Source organism: Oncorhynchus masou, chromosome 19, assembly GCF_036934945.1.
Source record: "Oncorhynchus masou masou isolate Uvic2021 chromosome 19, UVic_Omas_1.1, whole genome shotgun sequence".
Taxonomy (NCBI): Eukaryota; Metazoa; Chordata; class Actinopteri; order Salmoniformes; family Salmonidae; genus Oncorhynchus; species Oncorhynchus masou.
Window position 1 is genome coordinate 17,072,660 of NC_088230.1, and position 24,635 is coordinate 17,097,294.

Here is a 24,635-nt window from a genome sequence, read left to right on the forward strand (position 1 = left end):
TCAGACACAGGACAGCAGATATGTCTAATCAACATACTTTTACTCAAAATGTCAAATACACGTACACCATGACAGACCGAAAATACAATAAACAATCACTCACAAAAACCCATGGGGGCACAGAGGGTTAAATAATGAACAGATAATAGTGGGAATTAAATCAGGTGTGTAAAACAAAGACAAAACTAATGGAAAATGAAAAGTGGATCGGCGGTAGCTAGAAAGCCGGTGACGTCGACCACCAAACGCCGCCCGAACAAGGAGAGGGACAGACTTCAGGGGAAGTCGTGACAGTACCCCCCCCCCCCCCCACCTTGACGCGTGGCTCCAGCAGTGCGCCAACACCGACCTCGGGGACGACCCAGAGGACGAGGCGCAGGGCGAACAGAATGGAGACGGTGGAAATCCCGCAGCAACGAAGAGTCCAGGAGGTCCTCCACCGGCACCCAGCATCTCTCCTCCGGACTGTACCCATCCCACTCCACGAGGTACTGAAGGCCCCTCGCCCGACGCCTCAAGTACAGGATAGCTTGAACAACATACGCCGGGGCCCCTTCGATGTCCAGAGGGGGCGGAGGAACCTCCCTCACCTCAGCTTCCTGGAGTGGACCAGCCACCACCGGCCTGAGGACAGACACATGGAACGAGGGATTAATACGATAATCTGGGGGAAGCTGTAACCTGTAGCAGACCTGGTTCAGTCTCCTTAGGACTTTCAACGGCCACACAAACCGCGGACCCAGCTTCCGGCAGGGCAGGCGGAGGGGCAGGTTTCAGGTCGAGAGCCAGGGTGGCATCCCAGGTCTCCTCCGAGCGCTTGAACCATTCGTCCACTGCAGGAGCTTTGATCTGGCTCTGATGCCACGGTGCCAGAACCGGCTGATACCCCAGTACGCACTGGAAAGGAGAGAGGTTAGTGGAGGAGTGGCGGAGTGAGTTTTGGGCCATCTCTGCCCAGGGGATAAACGCCGCCCACTCCCCCGGTTGGTCCTGGCAATATGACCGCAGAAACCTACCCACATCCTGGTTTTCTCTCTCCACCTGCAGGCACCCCGTAGAACGGGAAGACATGAGTGAACAGGGCCTCCACAGTCTCTAGGGCCGTAGGGAGACCGGGAAAAGGGAGGAGACGGCAGGACTTAGAAAACTGATCCACAATGACCTGGATCGTGATGTTGCCCTGTGAGGCAGGAAGATCCGTCAGGAAGTCCACCGACAGGTGTGACCACGGCCGTTGTGGAACGGGTAGGGGTTGTAATTTCCCTCTGGGCAGGTGCCCGGGAGCCTTGCACTGGGCGCACACCGAGCAGGAGGAAACATAAATCCTCACGTCCTTGGCTAAGGTGGGCCACCAGTACTTCCCACTAAGGCAATGCACCGTCCGCCCGATGCCAGGATGACCAGAGTAGGGTGACGTATGGGCCCAATAGATCAAATGGTTGCGGACAGCAGACGGAACGTACAGGCGCCCAGCTGGACGCATCCACCTCCACTATGAACGCCAAAGCGGGATCTGGATGAGCCAGCACGGGAGCCGAGGTAAACAGAGCCTTCAGGTGACTTAAAAGCCCTGTCCGCCTCAGCCGACCACTGCAGCCGCACCGGTCCCCTCTTCAGCAGTGAGGTAATGGGAGCTGCTACCTGACCAAACCCCCGGATAAACCTCCGGTAGTAGTTGGCAAACCCCAGAAGCCGCTGCACTTCCTTTATCATGGTGGGAGTCGGCCAATTACGCACGGCTGAAATGCAGTCACTCTCCATCTCCACCCCTGACGTGTAAATGTGGTACCCTAAGAAGGAGACGGACTGTTGGAAGAACAGACATTTCTCAACCTTGACGTACAGGTCATGCTCCAACAGTCAACCAAGCACCCTGCGCACTAGGGACACATGCTCGGCGCGTGTAGCGGAGTATATCAGAATGTCATCAATATACACCACTACACCATGCCCGTGCAGGTCCCAGAAAATCTTGTCAAAGGCCTGGAAGACTGGAACATTCATCAACCCGTACGGCATGACGAGGTACTCATAGTGCCCAGAGGTGGTACTAAATGCCGTCTTCCGCTCGTCCCCCTCCTGAATATGTACCAGGTTGTAAGCGCTCCTGAGATCCAATTTTGTGAAGAAGTGCGCTCCGTGCATTGACTCGATCGCACTGGCGATGAGAGGCAGCGGGTAGCTGTACCTCACAGTGATCTGATTGATCCCTTGTTTGTCAATACAAGGGCACAGACCCCCATCCTTCTTCTTCACAAAAAATAAACTTGAGGAGGCAGGTGAAGTGGAGGGCCTAATGTATCCCTGCCCCAGGGATTCGGAGACATATGTTTCCATAGCCACCGTTTCCTCCTGTGACAGAGGATACACGTGACTTCTGGGAAGTGCTGCGTCTACTAGGAGATTTATCGCACAATCCCCCCCGTCAATGAGGTAGTAATTTAGTCGCCCTCTTCTTATAGAAGGCGAGAGCCAAATCAGCATATTCTGAGGGGATGTGCACGATGGAGACCTGGTCTGGAATTTCCAAGGTAGTCGCACCGATGGAAACCCCCACACACCTCCCTGAGCACTCTCTTGACCACCCCTTGAGAGCCCTTTGTTGCCACGAAATATTGGGGTCGTTATAGGCCAACCAGGGTAAGCCCAGCACCACGGGAAATAAAGGAGAATCAATAAGGAAGAGACTGATTCTCTCATCATGACAAGCCTGCGTAACCATGTCAAGTGGAGCAGTGGCCTCCCTAATCAGCCCTGACCCTAATGGTCGACTATCTAGGGCGTGTACAGGGAAGGGCATATCCACAGGAACAAGGGGAGTCCCTAAACTATGAGCAAATGAAAGGTCAATAAAATTCCCAGCTGCGTCTGAATCTACTAGTGACTTATGCTGGGAATGTGGGGAAAACTCAGGAAATGAAATAAACACATACGTGTGAGTGACAGGGGGCTCTGGGTGAGCCTGGTGTCGACTCACCTGGGGTGACACGATAGTACCCTGCCTGCTGCCTCGACTCCCTGAGGAACCACTCCAGCACCGACCAGCAGTGTGCCCTCCGACCAGCAGGGAATAGCCCCTCCTCCGGTCGCGCTAAGTGCAGCACCTCCCAGCTCCATGGGCGTCGGAGCAGGGGTGCTGGGGGATGGAACTGACAGGTCCCAATCCGGACGTCCGCGGGCAGTCAGCAGGTTGTCCAGCCGGATGGACAGGTCCACCAGCTGGTTCAATGTGAGGGTGTTGTCTTGGCAGGCCAACTCCCGATGGATGTCCTGGCGCAGACTCCACCTGTAGTGCTCGATCAGGGCCCTGTCGTTCCATCCCGCGCTGGTGGCCAGGGTCCGGAAGTCCAAGGTGAAATCCTGCGCGCTCCTCGTCCCCTGCCTCAGGTGGAACAGACGTTCACCCGCCGCTTGACCCTCAGGCGGGTGGTCAAACAGGAGACGAGGGCGGACACACTCACACCCCAAAGGAGCCAGGTGGACGGTCGCCAGGTAGAGCTCCAGTTGTAGTAGAAAACACTGGCATCCGGCAGCCGTCCCATCCTACTCCTTCGGGAGCGCAAGTCGAATCCCGCTGGGACCAGGGGGAAAAAACCTCCTCTCTCCAAACGATCCATAGTTTGCAGCACGCGATCCATGGCAGTGCCGAGACGTTGCAACATGGTCACGTGCTGCTTAATCCGCTCCTCCACTGGAACAGGGAGGGCGTCTGCATCTGCTGACTCCATTCTTCGGGTGAGTGATTCTGTAATGGGTCCTATGTGTAGCTGGTGTAGAGAGTCAGGCTCAGGACAGCAGATATGAGTAATCAATGTATTTTTACTCAAAATAGAAATATACAAAAGGTACAAATACACGCACACCATGGCAGAATGAAAATACAATAAACAATCACTCACAAAAACCCATGGGGGAACAGAGGGTTAAATAATGAACAAGTAATAGTGGGATTGAAATCAGGTGTGTAAAACAAAGACAAAACAAATGGAAAATGAAAAGTGGATCGGCGGCGGGTAGAAGGCCGGTAACAAGGAGAGGGAAGAAGTCATGACAGCTGCAGCACGGTGCTCTATTCTTCGTTCCACTTCTGGACTGCTGGTCCCTTCTGATTGGGGTGTTGTCCTGTAAGCATGGGGGTAGTGGGATGCGGAGGGGGGGTGCTGTCCAATCTGGAAGGGGCCCGATGGTGCAAGGTGGAGCTGGATTCTCTGCCCGCGGCCCGATGGTGCAGGATGGAGCTGGATTCTCTGCCCGCGGCCTGATGGTGCAGGGTGGAGCTGGATTCTCTGCCCGCGGCCTGATGGTGCAGGCTGGTGTTGGCCGCTCTGGATGGGACCCGATGGTGCAGAGTGGAGCTGGATTCTCTGCCCGCGGCCCGATGGTGCAGGGTGGAGCTGGATTCTCTGAATGGGGCCCGATGGTGCAGGGTGGTGCTAGCTTTTCTGGATGGGGTCCAATGGTGCAGGGTGGAGCTGGTTTCTCTAGATGGGGCCCAATGGTGCAGGGTGGTGCTTGTTTCTCTGGGTGGGGGCTGGTGGTGCATGGTGGTGCTTGTTTCTCTGGGTGGGGGCTGGTGGTGCAGGGTGGTGCTTGTTTCTCTGGGTGGTCTTGATCTTGGAGGATGTATGGCAAAGTTCCTCAGGCACTATTTTTAAGTTTTTGGTTTGTCCCAGAGCAGTTTCTTTCAGTTTTCTAGCAAACACCTTGACACCCTGTTGATCAAGTGTACTAGGTTGGGGTGAATGTCACAGTGGTTCGCTCGGTAAACATTGTCAAAGAGAGCACAGCCTATAGCCAGCTCAGCATTGTTGCTCTGAATAAATGTGAAAGGGCACATCTCCAAGTAACAACAGGGTGGACACAGTGATTTTGTGTTAGTTTATCCATCCAACTCTGGCTGCCACTTGCTGCATTGCAGGATCTACATGTCTTCTCGTTGCCATCAAATCACTAGTAGCTGTGTGAATTATAATACGTTTGACCACATTTAATGTGTTGCTTGACAGACTGACATGCCAGTAGTGCTGAACTTTTAGTGCTTTTTAAGGTCGGTTCGGTTTCAGATCAATCACGGTTTATGCAATTTTTTTTTAACATTAAATTAATTATGAAATAATTCAATTTAAATGATTAGTGCTTTTTCATGGAAATAACAAAGCCAAAAATTGTGAACATTCAACTGCCAAAACCTTGAAAATATTCCATTGTCTCGGTCAGGGCCACATAGAAAAGTAGGAAATTACTATTAAATAAAATATATTTCAATTGTGTATATTACTTAGTTTTATTTGATGACTTTATAATTTTTCATTCCTTAAAGTAATCATCTCATCTCTGCTCAGGCACTAGCAGCCAACCATCGAACATCATCTCTGTTCTCCCCATACTATACAGTCTTTAGTCATCCTATTTAGCTAGACTAGCCTGCCTAAGTATGCTGCAGAATAAAATCAAATTTTATTTGTCACATACACATGGTTAGCAGATGCTAATGCGAGTGTAGCGAAATGCTTGTGCTTCTAGTTCCAACAATGCAGTAATAACCAACGAGAAATCTAACCTAACAATTTCACAACAACTACCTTATACACAAGTGTAAAGGGATGACGAATATGTACATAAAGATATGAATGGGTGATGGTACAGAACGGCATAGGCAAGATGCAGTAGATGGTATCGAGTACAGTATATACATATGAGATATGTAAACATTATATTAAGAGGCATTGTTTAAAGCGGTGAGTGATACATTTTTTACATCAATTTTTCCAATATTAAAGTGACTGGAGTTGAGTCAGTATGTTGGCAGCAGCCACTCAATGTTAGTGGTGGCTGATTAACAATCTGATGGCCTTGAGATAGAAGCTGTTTTTCAGTTTCTCGGTCCCTTCTTTGATGCACCTGTACTAACCTCGCCTTCTGGATGATAGCGGGGTGAACAGGCATTGTGCATCTGTAGAAGTTTGTAAGTGCTTTTGGTGACAAGCCAAATTTCTTCAGCCTCCTGAGGTTGAAGAGGCGCTTCTGCGCCTTCTTCACGACGCTGTCTGTGTGGGTGGACCAATTCAGTTTGTCCATGATGTGTACGCCGAGGAACTTAAAACTTACTACCCTCTCCACTACTGTCCCGTCGATGTGGATAGGGGGGTGCTCCCTCTGATGTTTCCTGAAGACCACAATCATCTCCTTTGTTTTGTTGACGTTGAGTGTGAGGTTATTTTCCTGACACCACACTCCCGAGGGCCCTCACCTCTTCCCTGTAGGCTGTCTCGTCATTGTTGGTAATCAAGCCTACCACTGTAGTGTCGTCTGCAAACGTGATGATTGAGTTGGAGTCGTGCATGGCCACGCAGTCGTGGGTGAACAGGGAGTACAGGAGAGGGCTCAGTCATTTAATGAACTCTCTATCCCTTCCTCTCATCGTTGTGTTGTCTACATTCCTCTCATGTGCCGTCGTATGTGGTGTGTGTGTATCTAACCTAAAGTAGCCTAAAGTAGCAGGCGTAAAAGTGTATCCATCTGTGTCCGAGCCAGAAAAGAACAGGCACAATGGATTATGGTTAGTGTAGTTAATTGCCACGTTTATTTGCTGAACTTGGTTGCTGAACTTGGTGGCTCAAGTAAAACAGCTCCCTTCAGCCCAGCTTCCCATATAGTTCTTGACTTAATTTATCTTGTGAGTGATTTGATTTCCTTCCAGAGAAACGGCGCATTGGGCTCACAAAAAACAACTAAATGGAACTCAAGTAATTGATCAGACGTCGGTCAATTGGCTGTTTAATAACCAAAAAAACAACAACATTTGGTTAATCACTAACCACTACATGCTCGGGAAAAGCAGTTTCTCTGAGAAATATGTCATTGGAGTCACAAAATAAAAACCATAGGGTGCTCTGACTGTGTGCTGCTGTTGTGGGCTGTGGTGTCTGGAGTGATGTTCTTTGGAGTGGAGTGGGGTGGTGACCACAGGTGGCCTTTCCTTGTCTTCCTCTCTCCTGAGGGTCCCAGCATGGCTCCGCTGGCACTCTGGGACTGGGATGTATAGGATCTAAGGGAGGTCTGGTCAGACCTATCTGACGAAGGGAATGTGCTGGTGTGGGTAGTGAGGAGTTACACTGGGTCTGGCTACTGAACTCTTGTGCTGAGTGTCTGAATTCTGGGAGGTCCACTATGAGAAGCTGTGGTACTGCTGATGAGGGGATGTGAGGGTGTGGTAGTAAGGGTTGTGGTAGGCCCCAGTTGTTCTCTCATAGGGTGGATGGCGCTATAGCAATTCTATGACTGCTGACATAAGTCAACAGTGGCTGAGCATAGTGGTGCAGTGACAGGGAAGATAAGAGATACCAGTGCAGTCTGGGATAGGAGGAGGATGTGGTTTCAAAGGAACTGTGTGGCTTATAATAAGAATCCACTTCCTCCTGTACCTCCCCCACACATACACACTCGGAAACACACACCCACACACACTCGCTCTGATACACGCCCACTCGGACACACACACACACACACACACACACACACACACAAAGGCCTAATCTAATTCAGCTCAGCCTACAGTGTGGTAACCAGGCCCCTCGAATAGGCAGTTTCTTCTAAAAGACCAAACACTGTACACTATTGTGTTGTATGCATGTGAATAGCTACAACAGCAGCAACTCAAACTAAGTACCACCACCTTTATAGGGGGAGCGATCATCCATGCATGTGTATGTGTATATATACAGTGGGGAGAACAAGTATTTGATACACTGCTGATTTTGCAGGTTTTCCTACTTACAAAGCATGTAGAAGTCTGTCACTTTTATCATAGGTACACTTCAACTGTGAGAGACGGAATCTAAAACAAAAATCCAGAAAATCACATTGTATGATTTTTAAGTAATTCATTTGCATGATATAAGTATTTGATACATCAGAAAAGCAGAACTTAATATTTGGTACAGAAACCTTTGTTTGCAATTACAGAGATCATACGTTTCCTGTAGTTCTTGACCAGGTTTGCACACATTGCAGCAGGGATTTTAGCCCACTCCTCCATACAGACCTTCTCCAGATCCTTCAGGTTTTGGGGCTGTTGCTGGGCAATACGGACTTTCAGCTCCCTCCAAAGATTTACCAATTGGGTTCAGGTCTGGAGACTGGCTAGGCCACTCCAGGACCTTGAGATGCTTCTTACGGAGCCACTCCTTAGTTGCCCTGGCTGTGTGTTTCGGGTCGTTGTCATGCTGGAAGACCCAGCCACGACCCATCTTCAATGCTCTTACTGAGGGAAGGAGGTTGTTGGCCAAGATCCCGCGATACATGGCCCCATCCATCCTCCCCTCAATACGGTGCAGTCGTCCTGTCCCCTTTGCAGAAATGCATCCCCAAAGAATGATGTTTCCACCTCCATGCTTCATGGTTGGGATGGTGTTCTTGGGGTTGTACTCATCCTTCATCTTCCTCTAAACACAGAGAGTGGAGTTTAGACCAAAAAGCTCTATTTCTGTCTCATCAGACCACATGACCTTCTCCCATCTCTCCTCTGGATCATCCAGATGGTCATTGGCAAACTTCAGACGGGCCTGGACATGCGCTGGCTTGAGCAGGGTGACGTTGCGTGCAGGATTTTAATCCATGAAGGCGTAATATGTTACTAATGGTTTTCTTTGAGACTGTGGTCCCAGCTCTCTTCAGGTCATTGACCAGGTCCTGCCATGTAGTTCTGGGCGGATCCCTCACCTTCTTCGTGATCATTGATTCCCCACGAGGTGAGATCTTATATGGAGTCCCAGACCGAGGGTGATTGACCGTCATCTTGAACGTCTTCCATTTTCTAATAATTGCACCAACAGTTGATGCCTTCTCACCAAGCTGCTTGCCTATTGTCCTGTAGCCCATCCCAGCCTTGTGCAGGTCTACAATTTCATCCCTGATGTCATTACACAGCTCTCCGGTCTTGGCCATTGTGGAGAGGTAGGTGTCCGTTTGATTGAGTGTGTGGACAGGTGTCTTTTATACAGGTAACGAGTTCAGACAAGTGCAGTTAATACAGGTAATGAGTGGAGAACAGGAGGGCTTCTTAAAGAAAAACTAACAAGTCTGTGAGAGCCGTAATTCTTACTGGTTGGTAAGAATACTTAATACTTCAAATACTTATGTCATGCAATAAAATGTCTATATCTATCTATCTATATATCACTGTGAAAAGAGTATGCAATGCAAATTGCTTGTGAGCAGAATGAATGCAAGGGTAGACAGTCCCTGTCTATACTTTGAGATAGACAAGTGGGTCAAAACATCAGTCAGATACCATACCTGTCTCTGAACTCTTCCTTTCAAGCACAAGCACAGACGACCGAGTGCGCCCGTCGTCTTCTGGTCAGCGGTCCCATTTGCAAGCAACTATGAACCTTATGCTAGGCCTCGGTAACACAACAATGTGGTACAGTAAGTGCTGTGTGTATCCCTGTGTATCCCTGTAAGTGTTAAGAGGAGCCACCACTACCAGTATGTCTCTGCCTTGCAGCCACTCCTCAATATGCCTCACCTGAACTCGTAGCGTGCTCAACCACACTGGGTCTGAGGAGGCCTTTGGTAAGGAAGGTACTGGTTGGCCTGGCTGACACATGACCACCCTCTCCCCAACCTACAAATCCTCTGCACCAACTGTAACTGCCAATCTCCACAGACTGATCTCGGTGTACCCGTCTCCTCTGCAACGTTTGCGAACGGAATGCTTTGATCAGGCAAAGGGGCACACCATCGCAAGCCACATAGCCGCAGGCTAAAGGGTGTGGCTACTTTGCCATATCAGGAACCAACCAGCTGCCAGGACACTAAATAGTATTTAGGCTGAGGATGGGATTTAAGAATAAGCCTTTCCAGTTGTGAATTTTGAGTCCAGGAGTCACATCCAAACCACATTTTTCTCCTACCTCGTGTATGACTCATTTGCTTGGAATCAGAGGACTCCGAGCCATGCTGAGATATTGGCAAAAAAAGGGAAAGGTAGATGCGTTCCAGGGAGTCCAGATGTTTTCCTCAGAGCTTTTCCAATGGTTGACTAACACCTTGGTTGGAGCCCCAGCCGTGTTTCAATGTGAAGAGTCCCATGGAGGTCGTCCTAGCATCCATCCGTGGCTTTGATTATCCCTGGAACAGTGGGGAAGTCCAAACTCGGTCTGCAGTGATGGAACCAATGCCCTTCAGTAATCGCTTAAACCCAAGTAGTTGACCCACTTCACGCTAAAATACAGCCCTATCTGATGAAAGCAAGAAACCTGGCATAATCGGGTCATTCAGGCTACATTTATATACCTTGCTTCCATTACATACAAACCAGTTCAGCATATTGTCAACCATACAGAGGAGACATGATGCCCATTGGCATGTTTAAATTACGTGACGGCATACAGTGCTTTAATGAGCATGACCCTCCTAAACTAAAGTTGTTGTATAAAGTTTGACTGACAGGTGGGCAAAGCATGAGCATTTTTAAAATGCACCCCGAGCTGAAAGAGCCTGACAGCACCACCCTGCAGCCTTCATGGTTTCCCATGGGTGATGTCACCATGGCCACATCGAGAGAGAAAAAACATCTCCCCCCAAATCCCTTGTGGGCAAAACAGGCTTGCCGCCACACTAAGCGGCACAAATCCAGTGTCGGCTGCCTTCCTTTTGAACAGGGCCCAGAGCCATTCCGGGTGGTGTCTGTCTGCATAGCTGAACTGGGATGACCCCCAAACTCCTAGACACGGCGCTACACTGTCCGACTGTCCGAGGCTGGAGGGAGGGAGGATTCTCCCGTAATAACCCATTGGCCTTGCAAACTCCTCGACCGTCCAACTTCCACAGAGTGTGTAGGAGTCTTACTGCTGCTGTCGCCCTCCACCACACCCTTCTCCCTGCTCCATTGCAGAAAGTTAAGTTGTGCCTCTGTGATTGAAAAAGGGTGTTGTACACAACCCAATAACAGAATTCACTCGGAAATATCCCGTGTAGGCAATTAGAGGATTTCATATGTGAAAACAAACATAAGTGGCTGAAACCATCATTTGTCATTGTCAGTCATTCTCTGAACTCCTTCATTTTGCAATCCGTTCTTCCCCGTGGCTACAGCTGTGTCGAGGTGAGGCGGCGTGCGCTGGCGACAGTTCAGTCATACAGTGGGGGGTGTCATCCTCTTTGTTTATAGAACACAGAAAGGGTCAAAGGTGAAGCAGGTGCAAGTGGAAAACAAGCACAAGGTTTGGCTTTGGTCACAGCAGAGACCCAGAGTTCAACCTACACACAGACTAATCCAAAACAATAGAAAAGGTTGAAAAACAACCCTTTGAAGTTAATAGTGCATTTCAATCCAGAAAAGGGCAAATATTTTGTTTCACCCACCCAAGTCCTGATATAACCTCTACCAGTGTGTGTGCACTAACATATTTGTCATGAGGATGTATTCACAGGCCTTAGGTGTCAGTAACAAACATTTTAAGGACCATGAACATTCGTAGAGGCCATTAAATACTTCAGAACAGTAAACATTCTTATAGACCATAAACAATATTGAGGACCATAGACATTGTATCACTTGCATTGGTGACCTGGTTATCTATGAATGAAGCTGAAACAACAGGAAGCAATCTCAGGAATTTGTGAGACGACTTTATCTGCCCATTTAGGTCAAAAAACAACAGGTTGGCTAATTGAAAAAGATGCAAAAATTACCAGAAAAATCTACAAAGAAATCTACACTTATTTCATATCAAAACAGGGGAAGAATCAATGGAAGATTGTGTGATTTCCAAAGCCTTAGTTAAGAGGGTGGGGGAGATTGAGGGAATATGTATTTACCTCGTTTGTGAAGCCATCCCTCCTTCACAATGACTACTTCGCCCATGGTGGTCTGCGGAGGAATGGGGGTAAGGGGGAGGTTCTGTCCACTGAGGGAGTCCCACAGAAGGAGAGGACACACTGGTCCCCTTCACTCAAATCAGAAGCGGTCTAGTGCTGGGGAAGGTTTCAGACAGCACTGGTTACCTATTGGAGTAAGACAAAGAGACAGGCTGGATTTGAACTAGGACACCCTATTACACATTTGTCAATGCTGCATATACAGTGGGGCAAAAAAGTATTTAGTCAGCCACCAATTGTGCAAGTTCTCCCACTTAAAAAGATGAGAGGCCTGTAATTTTCATCATAGGTACACTTCAACTATGACAGACAAAATTTAAAAAAAAATCCAGAAAATCACATTTGTAGGATTTTTTTATGAATTTATTTGCAAATTATGGTGGAAAATAAGTATTTGGTCACCTATAAACAAGCAAGATTTCTGGCTCTCACAGACCTGTAAATTCTTTAAGAGGCTCCTCTGTCCTCCACTCGTTACCTGTATGAATGGCACCTGTTTGAACTTGTTATCAGTATAAAACACACCTGTCCACAACCTCAAACAGTCACACTCCAAACTCCACAATGGCCAAGACCAAAGAGCTGTCAAAGGACACAAGAAACAAAATTGTAGACCTGCAAAAATACCAGAACCACACGTGGGGACCTAGTGAATGACCTGCATCCAAAGAACACCATACCTACTGTGAAGCATGGGGGTGGAAACATCATGCTTTGGGGCTGGACAACGAAGGAGTGGCTTCGTAAGAAGCATTTCAAGGTCCTGGAGTGGCCAAGCCAGTCTCCAGATCTCAATCCCATAGAAAATCTTTGGAGGGAGTTGAAAGTCCGTGTTGCCCAACAACAGCCCCAAAACATCACTGCTCTAGAGGAGATCTGCATGGAGGAATGGGCCAAAATACCAGCAACAGTGTGTGAAAACCTTGTGAAGACTTACAGAAAACCATTGACCTCTGTCATTGCCAAAAAAGGGTATATAACAAAGTATTGAGATAAACTTTTGTTATTGACCAAATACTTATTTTCCACCATAATTTGCAAATAAATTCATTAAAAATCCTACTATGTGATTTTCTGGATTTTCTTTCCTCATTTTGTCTGTCATAGTTGAAGTGTACCTATGATGAAAATCACCTCTCTCATCTTTTTAAGTGGGAGAACTTGCACAATTTGTGGCTGACTAAATACTTTTTTGACCCACTGTATTAACACACCACAGGCAGTGATAAAGCAATATTAAAAGACAAAGAAACAAGGACTACAAATGGCAATCAGTTATTATTCCAGAAAATCTTTTACTATACAATTACAAAGCAATTATTAAATCACTATGTAACAAAATACAATGTTAGAGTAATTACAGTTTTACTACACATGAATAAGGACAAATTCATGTAGTGTTGCCACTTCTATCTGTATTTTCTGTAGCATTGCACCCTAATGAACAAGTGTCTGGTATTTGTAATTATAAACTGGGTGGTTCAAACCCTGAATGCTGATTGGCTGACAGCCGTGGTCTATAAGACTGTATATATTTATTTTTACAATTACGTTGGTAACCAGTTTATAATAGCAATAAGGCACCTCGGGGTTTCTGATATATTGCCAATATACCACAGCTAAGGGCTGTGTCCAGGCACTCCGCATTGCATCGTACATAAGAACAGCCTTTAGCCGTGGTATATTTGCCATATACCACACCCCCTCGTGTCTTATTGGTTAAATTAGAAGACCGGGTTCTTTACTCAGATGGAACCAAGACACAGAATTATGCAGACCGTTTAGCAGCTGTCAAATCTTTCTACCTTGTTACGGCTTCCACCCCCACGTATCCCTCCATCTCTATCAACAGTGGAAATATTGCACCAAAATTGTCCCTTGGATATATAGCCTACTTTGTGCAATGCCAAATAAGATCATTTAATACGTTTAAGTGATAATGCCCTTGAAGCCGGTGTTTGAAGGATATATTGGCACGGGTGTTGTTAGACCCCAGACAATGTTGAGGGGAGGCAAACCGAGTTACCAACATATTCAAATAAAGATCGACATATTTTCATTAAAAAATATATTTTGATAAATGTATTCATACTATTTGATCCTTCCACAAGATATAGTCCCGACACAGAACTAGAGTTGCTACCCAAGCCAGCTGGTCGTTCGTTCTATCGGTTTGGTTGCCAGAGACGCAACTCAGTCTTTTTGTACTGTATCTATGGACGTGACCCAGTCGTTCAGTCTTTTTGTTCTGTATCTATGGACGCGACACAGGTCTTCATTCTAAATGTTCCATTGCCATACTGGCTGGCAACATTCTTATCCCTTGCTTGCTAGCTAGCCAACTACAGCTAACTTACAGTCATGTCAAACAGTGCAGCCAGAACAGTAGCTGCATTTGTTTAAGCAGGTTCTTAGTGACATTTATTTGGATGCATCCATAGGCGCGATTTCACCTGGCATAGAAAATGTGCTCTCTCATCAGGACACTGTTGTTCAGAGGAGTTAGCCAACAACACAACTAATACAATCACTTCAAACTGAAGCTGGAAAGACTACAAGCTAGCTGCACTTCGTTTCATATTCTTTTCTCAATTGACATTTTTTTGTGTATATATATATATATATATATATATATCCATAAAAATGATGCCAGCTGTTTCATGATTTCGAATGGCTAAGAAAAGCTGCCTGCCTGTCTGTCTTATCCCGACACGTTCATTACTATGGGACAGCTTGAGATCGAATGTCAGAGAGCCAGACAGCTAGGTTTATACAAACCTCCGCTGTAGAAACCTTAGTGTTAGTCTAAAAATAAAATGTGAGATAACGTATTTTTATAGTGGAGATCAAGTTTACAAATTGCCTGGCTGGGCTGATGAGACAGTGGATTGTGCAGTCAGATGGAACAGACAAGACACCGGCTGAAATGCAGTTTTAACCAATCAGCATTAGAACCACCCGTTGTATGAAATTAAATAATAATCAAGGTGGTTCACAGGTTGGGTGTTCTGCTGTTGGGCCAAACTAAATCAGGTATATTCAAGGAATTAGGGAAATTTCAGATTTCCATTGGTAGGCCTAAAAATTATTATATTGTACTATAACTACACTATGATCACCATGATTAATATTAGTGCTAGGCTAAAAAATAAAGAGAACCGTTGCTGAGCCTTGCGGAGCTTTATTTGTCCTAATCCTCTGGTTGTTGAAATCCTGCCCCTTGACTGCAACCCAATGATATTATATTAAATGACACCCCTGTTCATCAGAATGATATGACTAGCCATGAAAAGAGCTTATGAATGCATTGGCAGAAGATCTGTACGATATAGAGAGGGGTTAATGCAGGTTAACATGATTTAATATGGCTTCAACAGAGAGCAGGTGCTGTCTAGCACAGCAATATGCCAAGTGTTTCTACTGCTACTGTCAAACTCTGTATGGAAATGGATGCATTCCAGATATACATTTTCTGCACGTCTATACAAATTACAGGATGGTTATAGCATGTTGATGTGGTTGTGCTGAGATGGTATAGATGTCATCCAATGACTTCAAGGCACAGGGCTGGGGAAGGAGGCAGCAGTTCTGTAGACGAAGCCCAGACAGAACACCCCTCCCCACTGCACAACACTACATGCTCCATCTAGCAGCTAATTACATAAAACAACCTGAAACTGTCTTTACTATGCAGCTTCATGTTTTTGATCTACCGATCAAGTATCATTTCACCTAGGATAAAAAATAACAGATGCCCATAGTGAACTGTTCAGAAGCCCAAAACAAACAGACATGAAAGGCAGGAGGAGCAAGTATGTTTACAAAATGGCCATTCAGTCGATCGTAGCCCACCAGGCTATTTGTTTCTGTTTAACTAACTAGCTGCTAGCCATGTTCTGATTTCTTCATTTGAAAACCTCTCTCCAGGCCTATTGCAACCATTGGTCGTTACCAAATTATATCCAGGGGAGCTCCAGTTAAACCATCAATACAAGTGCTAAGTAACTGTCCAGTGAAAATGTACTTTTAAAAGTTCTTATTCCGTTAACTCATACCCATATAAATGTTGTTGACTGATCCTGTATGTGGCCAAAGCATAAGTTGAAGAAAAAACACACACAAAAAACACCCTAAACTGTATATAAAACAGACCAAGTATGTCATAAAGTATGTCATACTCCTGAGGAGGATGAGCTGGCCAATCAGCCTACTATCAGTAAAAATATTATTTTATGACCAGTATACGCCCACACCATTCTGTTGTTGGGATACGCCCACACCATTCTGTTGTTGGGATACGCCCACACCATTCTGTTGTTGGGATACGCCCACACCATTCTGTTGTTGGGATACGCCCACACCATTCTGTTGTTGGGATACGCCCACACCATTCTGTTGTTGGGATACGCCCACACCATTCTGTTGTTGGGATACGCCCACACCATTCTGTTGTTGGGATACGCCCACACCATTCTGCTGTTGGGATACGCCCACACCATTCTGTTGTTGGGATACGCCCACACCATTCTGTTGTTGGGATACGCCCACACCATTCTGCTGTTGGGATACGCCCACACCATTCTGTTGTTGGGATACGCCCACACCATTCTGTTGTTGGGATACGCCCACACCATTCTGTTGTTGGGATACGCCCACACCATTCTGCTGTTGGGATACGCCCACACCATTCTGCTGTTGGGATACGCCCACACCATTCTGTTGTTGGGATACGCCCACACCATTCTGTTGTTGGGATACGCCCACACCATTCTGTTGTTGGGATACGCCCACACCATTCTGTTGTTGGGATACGCCCACACCATTCTGTTGTTGGGATACGCCCACACCATTCTGTTGTTGGGATACGCCCACACCATTCTGTTGTTGGGATACGCCCACACCATTCTGTTGTTGGGAAACGGCCACACCATTCTGTTGTTGGGAAACGGCCACACCATTCTGTTGTTGGGATACGCCCACACCATTCTGTTGTTGGGATACGCCCACACCATTCTGTTGTTGGGATACGCCCACACCATTCTGTTGTTGGGATACGCCCACACCATTCTGTTGTTGGGATACGCCCACACCATTCTGTTGTTGGGATACGCCCACACCATTCTGTTGTTGGGATACGCCCACACCATTCTGTTGTTGGGATACGCCCACACCATTCTGTTGTTGGGATACGCCCACACCATTCTGTTGTTGGGAAACGGCCACACCATTCTGTTGTTGGGAAACGGCCACACCATTCTGTTGTTGGGATACGCCCACACCATTCTGTTGTTGGGATACGCCCACACCATTCTGTTGTTGGGATACGCCCACACCATTCTGTTGTTGGGAAACGGCCACACCATTCTGTTGTTGGGATACGCCCACACCATTCTGTTGTTGGGATACGCCCACACCATTCTGTTGTTGGGATACGCCCACACCATACTGTTGTTGGGATACGCCCACACCATTCTGTTGTTGGAATACGCCCACACCATTCTGCTGTTGGGATACGCCCACACCATTCTGCTGTTGGGATACGCCCACACCATTCTGCTGTTGGGATACGCCCACACCATTCTGCTGTTGGGATACGCCCACACCATTCTGCTGTTGGGATACGCCCACACCATTCTGCTGTTGGGATACGCCCACACCATTCTGCTGTTGGGATACGGCCACACCATTCTGCTGTTGGGATACGGCCACACCATTCTGCTGTTGGGATACGGCCACACCATTCTGCTGTTGGGATACGGCCACACCATTCTGCTGTTGGGATACGCCCACACCACTCTGCTGTTGGGATACGCCCACACCATTCTGCTGTTGGGATACGCCCACACCATTCTGCTGTTGGGAAACGCCCACACCATTCTGTTGTTGGGATACGCCCACACCATTCTGTTGTTGGGATACGCCCACACCATTCTGTTGTTGGGATACGCCCACACCATTCTGTTGTTGGGATACGCCCACACCATTCTGTTGTTGGGATACGCCCACACCATTCTGTTGTTGGGATACGCCCACACCATTCTGTTGTTGGGAAACGGCCACACCATTCTGTTGTTGGGAAACGGCCACACCATTCTGTTGTTGGGATACGCCCACACCATTCTGTTGTTGGGATACGCCCACACCATTCTGTTGTTGGGATACGCCCACACCATTCTGTTGTTGGGATACGCCCACACCATTCTGTTGTTGGGATACGCCCACACCATTCTGTTGTTGGGATACGCCCACACCATTCTGTTGTTGGGATACGCCCACACCATTCTGTTGTTGGGATACGCCCACACCATTCTGTTGTTGGGATACGCCCACACCATTCTGTTGTTGGGAAACGGCCACACCATTCTGTTGTTGGGAAACGGCCACACCATTCTGTTGTTGGGATACGCCCACACCATTCTGTTGTTGGGATACGCCCACACCATTCTGTTGTTGGGATACGCCCACACCATTCTGTTGTTGGGATACGGCCACACCATTCTGTTGTTGGGATACGCCCACACCATTCTGTTGTTGGGATACGCCCACACCATTCTGTTGTTGGGATACGCCCACACCATTCTGTTGTTGGGATACGCCCACACCATTCTCTGTTGGAATACGCCCACACCATTCTGCTGTTGGGATACGCCCACACCATTCTGCTGTTGGGATACGCCCACACCATTCTGCTGTTGGGATACGCCCACACCATTCTGCTGTTGGGATACGCCCACACCATTCTGCTGTTGGGATACGCCCACACCATTCTGCTGTTGGGATACGCCCACACCATTCTGCTGTTGGGATACGGCCACACCATTCTGCTGTTGGGATACGGCCACACCATTCTGCTGTTGGGATACGGCCACACCATTCTGCTGTTGGGATACGGCCACACCATTCTGCTGTTGGGATACGCCCACACCATTCTGCTGTTGGGATACGCCCACACCATTCTGCTGTTGGGATACGCCCACACCATTCTGCTGTTGGGAAACGGCCACACCATTCTGTTGTTGGGATACGCCCACACCATTCTGTTGTTGGGATACGCCCACACCATTCTGTTGTTGGGATACGCCCACACCATTCTGTTGTTGGGATACGCCCACATCATTCTGTTGTTGGGATACGCCCACACCATTCTGTTGTTGGGATACGCCCACACCATTCTGTTGTTGGGATACGCCCACACCATTCTGTTGTTGGGATACGCCCACACCATTCTGTTGTTGGGATACGCCCACATCATTCTGTTGTTGGGATACGCCCACACTATTCCAACACAGAAAGGTGCTTTTAACATACATAATTCCAAAAATGTTGGTAAAGGAAAACTATTTCACTCATATAAGTCAAACTTCATAGAAATCTGGAAACACTGGACAATTACTTTAATAATTTGTATTAATAGTAATTTCTTATCAAGAGCGGGAAATAAAACATCCCTGAACTGTCCACATCTAAAATGGCTGTGTTCTTAGGCAAAATTGTGAGTGACCCCACACATGAATGGTCTCAGGATGCTTTACTGTTGGCATGACACAGGACTGATGGTAGCGCTCACCTTGTCTTCTCTGGACAAGCTTTTTTCCCCAGATACCCCAAACAATCAAAGCAAACATGAAATCGACGGATCTGCAGGTTTACTCGTGGGTTTTTGGTTGCAAGCAAGGCTGCTTAAAGGCTGTCATCTCCCATTGGTAGAGTTTGAAGAAATCCTGTACTATTGCAAGGTGGTTGCAATTGGCCAGTCAAATCTAACTAGTTAGGCTACCCCACAGTAACAACAACAACAAAAGGTGAATTGCAAAATATTAGAAATCTACACGTTATTCTCTAGCCCTGGTAGGGCTTCAATCTGTGCAGTACAAATGGGCAAGCCAAGGGTCAAGAGGTTGTGTGTATGCAATGTCTCGTGTAATGAGTTGCCTGTAGGAGAGAGCGAACAAACCCGGAGGGGTTCACCAGGAGGTCGTACACAGCTCCCAGAGAGGCATGTTTTGTCTGCGTTGAGGCAAACATGAAGTTAGAGACCTTGCAGTGACCTTTTTTGCTTGCTGCCTTGCAGTACATGGAGCCCCACTGTCAAACCACACTCATGTTGCACAGCACAGAAAAAATGCTGACAGGACTAAGCAGAGGTTAAGGTGAGGAAGCCAGGAAGGGGGAGATTGCGAGACAGTGTTTTTTCAGTGATTAGACTTTGTGGGGAACTGTCCGTCAACATAAAACGCACATTTCCATAGGATGTACAAACTCAGCGAGCCACACTATAGGTCAGACTACATCCGTTGTGATGTTTTAAGGCACATTGAAGACATATGTAGTCTTCAACAAATCAGACAGGCCCCTAACTGTACAGTTGTGGCCAAAAGTTTTGAGAATGACACATATTAATTTCCACAAAGTTTGCTGCTTCAGTGTCTTTAGATATTTTTGTCAGATGTTACTATGGAATACTGAAGTATAATTACAAGCATTTCTGTCACGTTCTGACAATAGAAAGCTTTTATTTTCTATGGTAGAGTAGGTCAGGCCGTGACTGAGGGTTGTTCTAGTTTATATGTTCTATGTGGGGTTCTATTTTTGATTTTCTATGTTGGTGGTTTGCATGATTTCTAATTAGAGGCAGCTGGTTATCATTGTCTCTAATTGGGGATCATACTTAAATATAATTTTTTTCCACCTGTGGGTTATGGGATATTGTTTGTTTAGTTGCCTGTTCGCACTGCATTGTTGTCACGGTTTGTTTGTTCTTTATTTGTTTTGTATTTGCTTAAGTTTCACTTTATCCATTTAAAGTATGTGGAACTCAAAGTACGCTGCGCCTTGGTCCGACCATCAGTATTACGAACATCGTGACAATTTCATAAGGGTCAAAGGCTTTTATTGACAATTACATGAAGTTGATGCAAAGAGTCAATATATGCAGTGTTGACCCTTCTTTTTCATGACCTCTGCAATCCGCCCAGGAATGCTGTCAATTAACTTCTAGGCCACATACTGACTGATGGCAGCCCATTCTTGCATAATCAATGCTTGGAGTTTTTCAGAATTTGTGGGTTTTTGTTTGTCCACCCGCCTCTTGAGGATTGACCACACGTTCTCAATGGGATTAAGGTCTGGGGAGTTACCTGGCCATGGACCCCAAAAAATTGATGTTTTGTTCCCGAGCCACTAAGTTATCACTTTTGCCTTATGGCAAGGTGCTCCATCATGCTGGAAAAGGCATTGTTCGTCACCAAACTGTTCCTGGATGGTTGGGAGAAGTTGCTCTCAGAGGATGTGTTGGTACGATTCTTTATTCATGGCTGTGTTCTTAGGCAAAATTGTGAGTGAGCCCCCTCCCTTGGCTGAGAAGCAACCCCACACATGAATGGTCTCAGGATGCTTTACTGTTGGCATGACACAGGACTGATGGTAGCGCTCACCTGGTCTTCTCTGGACAAGCTTTTTTCCCAGATACCCCGAACAATCCGAAAGGGGATTCATCAGAGAAAATGAATTTACCCCAGTCCTCAGCAGTCCAATCCCTGTACCTTTTGCAGAATATCAGTCTGATGTTTTACCTGGAGAGAAATGGCTTCTTTGCTGCCCTTCTTGACACCAGGCATCCTCCAAAAGTCTTCACCTCACTGTGCGTGCAGATGCACTCACACCTGCCTGCTGCCATTCCTGAGCAAGCTCTGTACTGGTGGTTCCCCGATCCCGTAGCTGAATCAATTTTAGGAGACGGTCCTGGCACTTGCTGGACTTTCTTGGGCGCCCTGAAGCCACCTTCACAACAATTGAAGTTCTTGATGATCTGATAAATGGTTGATTTAGGTGCAATCTTACTGGCAGCAATATCCTTGCCTGTGAAGCCCTTTTTGTGCAAAGCAATGATGACGGCACGTGTTTCCTTGCAGTTAACCATGATTGACAGAGGAAGAACAATGATTCCAAGCTCCACCCTCCTTTTGAAGCTTCTAGTCTGTTATTCAAACTTAATCAGCATGACAGATTGGGGATCCGGTGATAGCAAGGGGGGTGCAGCAAGGGCCCTATTGACTGGGACTAGCCAATGAGAACAGAGACGGTAAAAGGTAGACTAATTCCAGAGAAAAATCCTGCTGTCCCCAGCATACACCTCTCTTCCTCCTTCCTTCCTTTCTCCTTGCTACACACACACCCACCAATGTCTGGTAGAGGGGGGCATGAATAATCGAGTACTCAAACAGACGTCAAAACTCAATATTTAACCAGAGATAAAAAAAAATATATATTTTTTTTAAAGAAAGTCTAATACCGTAAAACTATTTGGTCAAAATGTTGTCTTGACCACTCCGTGTCTCACTCAATTGTGTTCTGAGCACTCCCTCTACACACTGGAGTGTGCCTACAGAAATAAATGCCTTTAAAAACATATCTAACTGATGGGATGACGACAGTTTTATCACAAATGTAAAATGGACTGGTTGACTGAAGTAGCGAAATATGTGTTACAATAATGAGCTGCAAGTTTGGAACAATTGCGTAATTTCCCGCTTCAGCTACTTTGCGGTTGTCACTAGCTGCCAGTCACAAAATCAAAGTCTCTATATTAGAAAAACTCATGAAAGGTTGGGCATAAGGTTAGCAGTGTGGTTCAGGGTTAAGTTTAAAATCTGATTTTAAAAAGAGAAATTGTAGAAATGCCTCAGGACTACCTGACATGATGACTCCTTGCTGTCCCCAGTCCACCTGGCCGTGCTGCTGCTCCAGTTTCAACTGTTCTGCCTGTGTTTATTATTTGACCATGCTGGTCATTTATGAACATTTGAACATCTTGGCCATGTTCTGTTATAATCTCCACCCGGCACAGCCAGAAGAGGACTGGGCGCCCCACATAGGAACCCCACTGGTTCCTCTCTAGGTTTCTTCCTAGGGAGTTTTTCCTAGCCAGCGTGCTTCTACAACCTGCATTGCTTGCTGTTTGGGGTTTTAGGCTGGGTTTCTGTACAACAATTTGAGATATCAGCTGATGTACGAAGGGCTATACAAATAAATTTGATTTGATTTGATTTAGAAACAGGCAGGGTTTATGATTAACGATTTATTGTTTATGACTTTGTGGCTGTGGTAGCTAGTGATGACCCCTACTTTGCAAATTGCTAGTGCCATTTAGAATGGGTTAGACTAGGGTATAGCCACCCTAAATAGACAGGTTCCAGACTGAAAATATGCAAAAACATTATTTTGATAAAGACAAAGTTCATATTTTCGTCAGAATCATTAAGAATAGACCTACTCACCAAACACTGGTGTCCAATATGGAATTGTTAACAGTCAGGATAAACAAATTCAAAATGTCTGTATATCGAAAAGAAGACTGATTTTTTGGTTTGTACCCCTGAAAAATATTTTTCAACTCTCCAATTTGAGCCCAGTTTCAAATGATCACTGTTTGAGAATAAGTGTTCCTGACAGGAGATGTGCATCACTTCTGTTCTATTCTTTACTAGAAAATGTGTCTTGACTGTGATAAGGGCTCGGGAAATAAGAGCATCTTGTCTGCTAAATTAACAAAACAAGGCTATGCCATTGCACAGCCATAGGCTCCTACAAACAAGCACCACACTGCTGAAGGTTCAAATGATAAAAGCTTGATGATTAGTTGAATCAGCTGTGTAGTACAAGGGCAAAAACTAAATGTGCACACCTTTGGGTGCCCAAGACCGAGCATGGGAAACCTAGGCATGTAGACAAATTCACCACAAACAAATTCCAGTGTAGGCAATGTGTTCTAAAAATTGTATTTATTTACTATTAAGAGTACTGGAAGAAAAAAAAGTAGTGTGAGTACTCAAACAGTTGAAAAAGGTTAAATGTCCATCCCTAATGTCTGGCTCCTCGAAAAATGAAGTAAGCTTTATGTGACATTCTTTAGTGCGGACCCATCACACACCCTTTTGCTTTGTGAATTCACAGATTTTACACATTAACCAAACTTCTGGGAGAGCGCGATGGTCCCTTTCCGATTTCCTTGGTACGCACAGAAAGAGACCACAGTGTTCCTGTGAACGACAGAAAACTTTAACAACAGCCCTCTTGCCCATGTGGTTAACTCCCCTGCCCCAACGTGCAGCACAAACACACACTCGTACTATGCCAGCAGAAGCACACGGATGCACAAACACACACTTGTATTATGCCAGCAGAAGCACACGGACGCACAAACACACACTCGTATTATGCCAGCAGAAGCACCTGGATGCACACAAAACAGCTAACACTAAATCATCCAACAACAGACATACAAAACATGTAAGAAACAGAAACACTCACTCCTCTCACACCTTATCAACAGCATGCAGCCCAACACATGGGAGCACATAGAAACATGTGCAGTAAACACATTCTCACAAAAACACCTATAGGCTGATACAAATGGTCATGTCATTCACACACAAAACCAGACTAATAACTGCTACCGTACCAAAACCACACAAAAATGTCTCATACATACAACATACATAACACACACACACACACACACACACACACACACACACACACACACACACACACACACACACACACACACACACACACACACACACACACACACACACACACACACACACACACACACACACACACACACACACACACACGTCCCTTAGGACCTCACACTGACATCTCCTCCTGGTTCAGGCACACTCCTGCAGCCCAGAGCACTCCACCCCTCCCAAAGACGCCTGCACGTTCCCCCACCCGCCCACCCC

The 24,635-nt window shown here is 46.5% G+C and overlaps 1 protein-coding gene across 3 annotated transcripts in view; it reads right to left on the reverse strand.

Moving 5' to 3' along the window:
- LOC135505894 (RAC-alpha serine/threonine-protein kinase) overlaps nucleotides 1-24,635 on the reverse strand; it is a 48,586-nt gene that overhangs the window by 19,334 nt on the left and 4,617 nt on the right. For 2 of the 3 annotated variants that reach the window (XM_064925105.1, XM_064925104.1), the window contains exon 2: nucleotides 11,827-12,012. In XM_064925105.1, the coding sequence (XP_064781177.1) occupies nucleotides 11,827-11,872 (46 nt within the window). In that variant the 5' untranslated portion in view covers nucleotides 11,873-12,012. Of the gene's footprint in view, nucleotides 1-7,777; nucleotides 7,838-11,826; nucleotides 12,013-24,635 lie in introns of all 3 variants that reach the window. The other variant, XM_064925106.1, reaches the window with a different exon arrangement.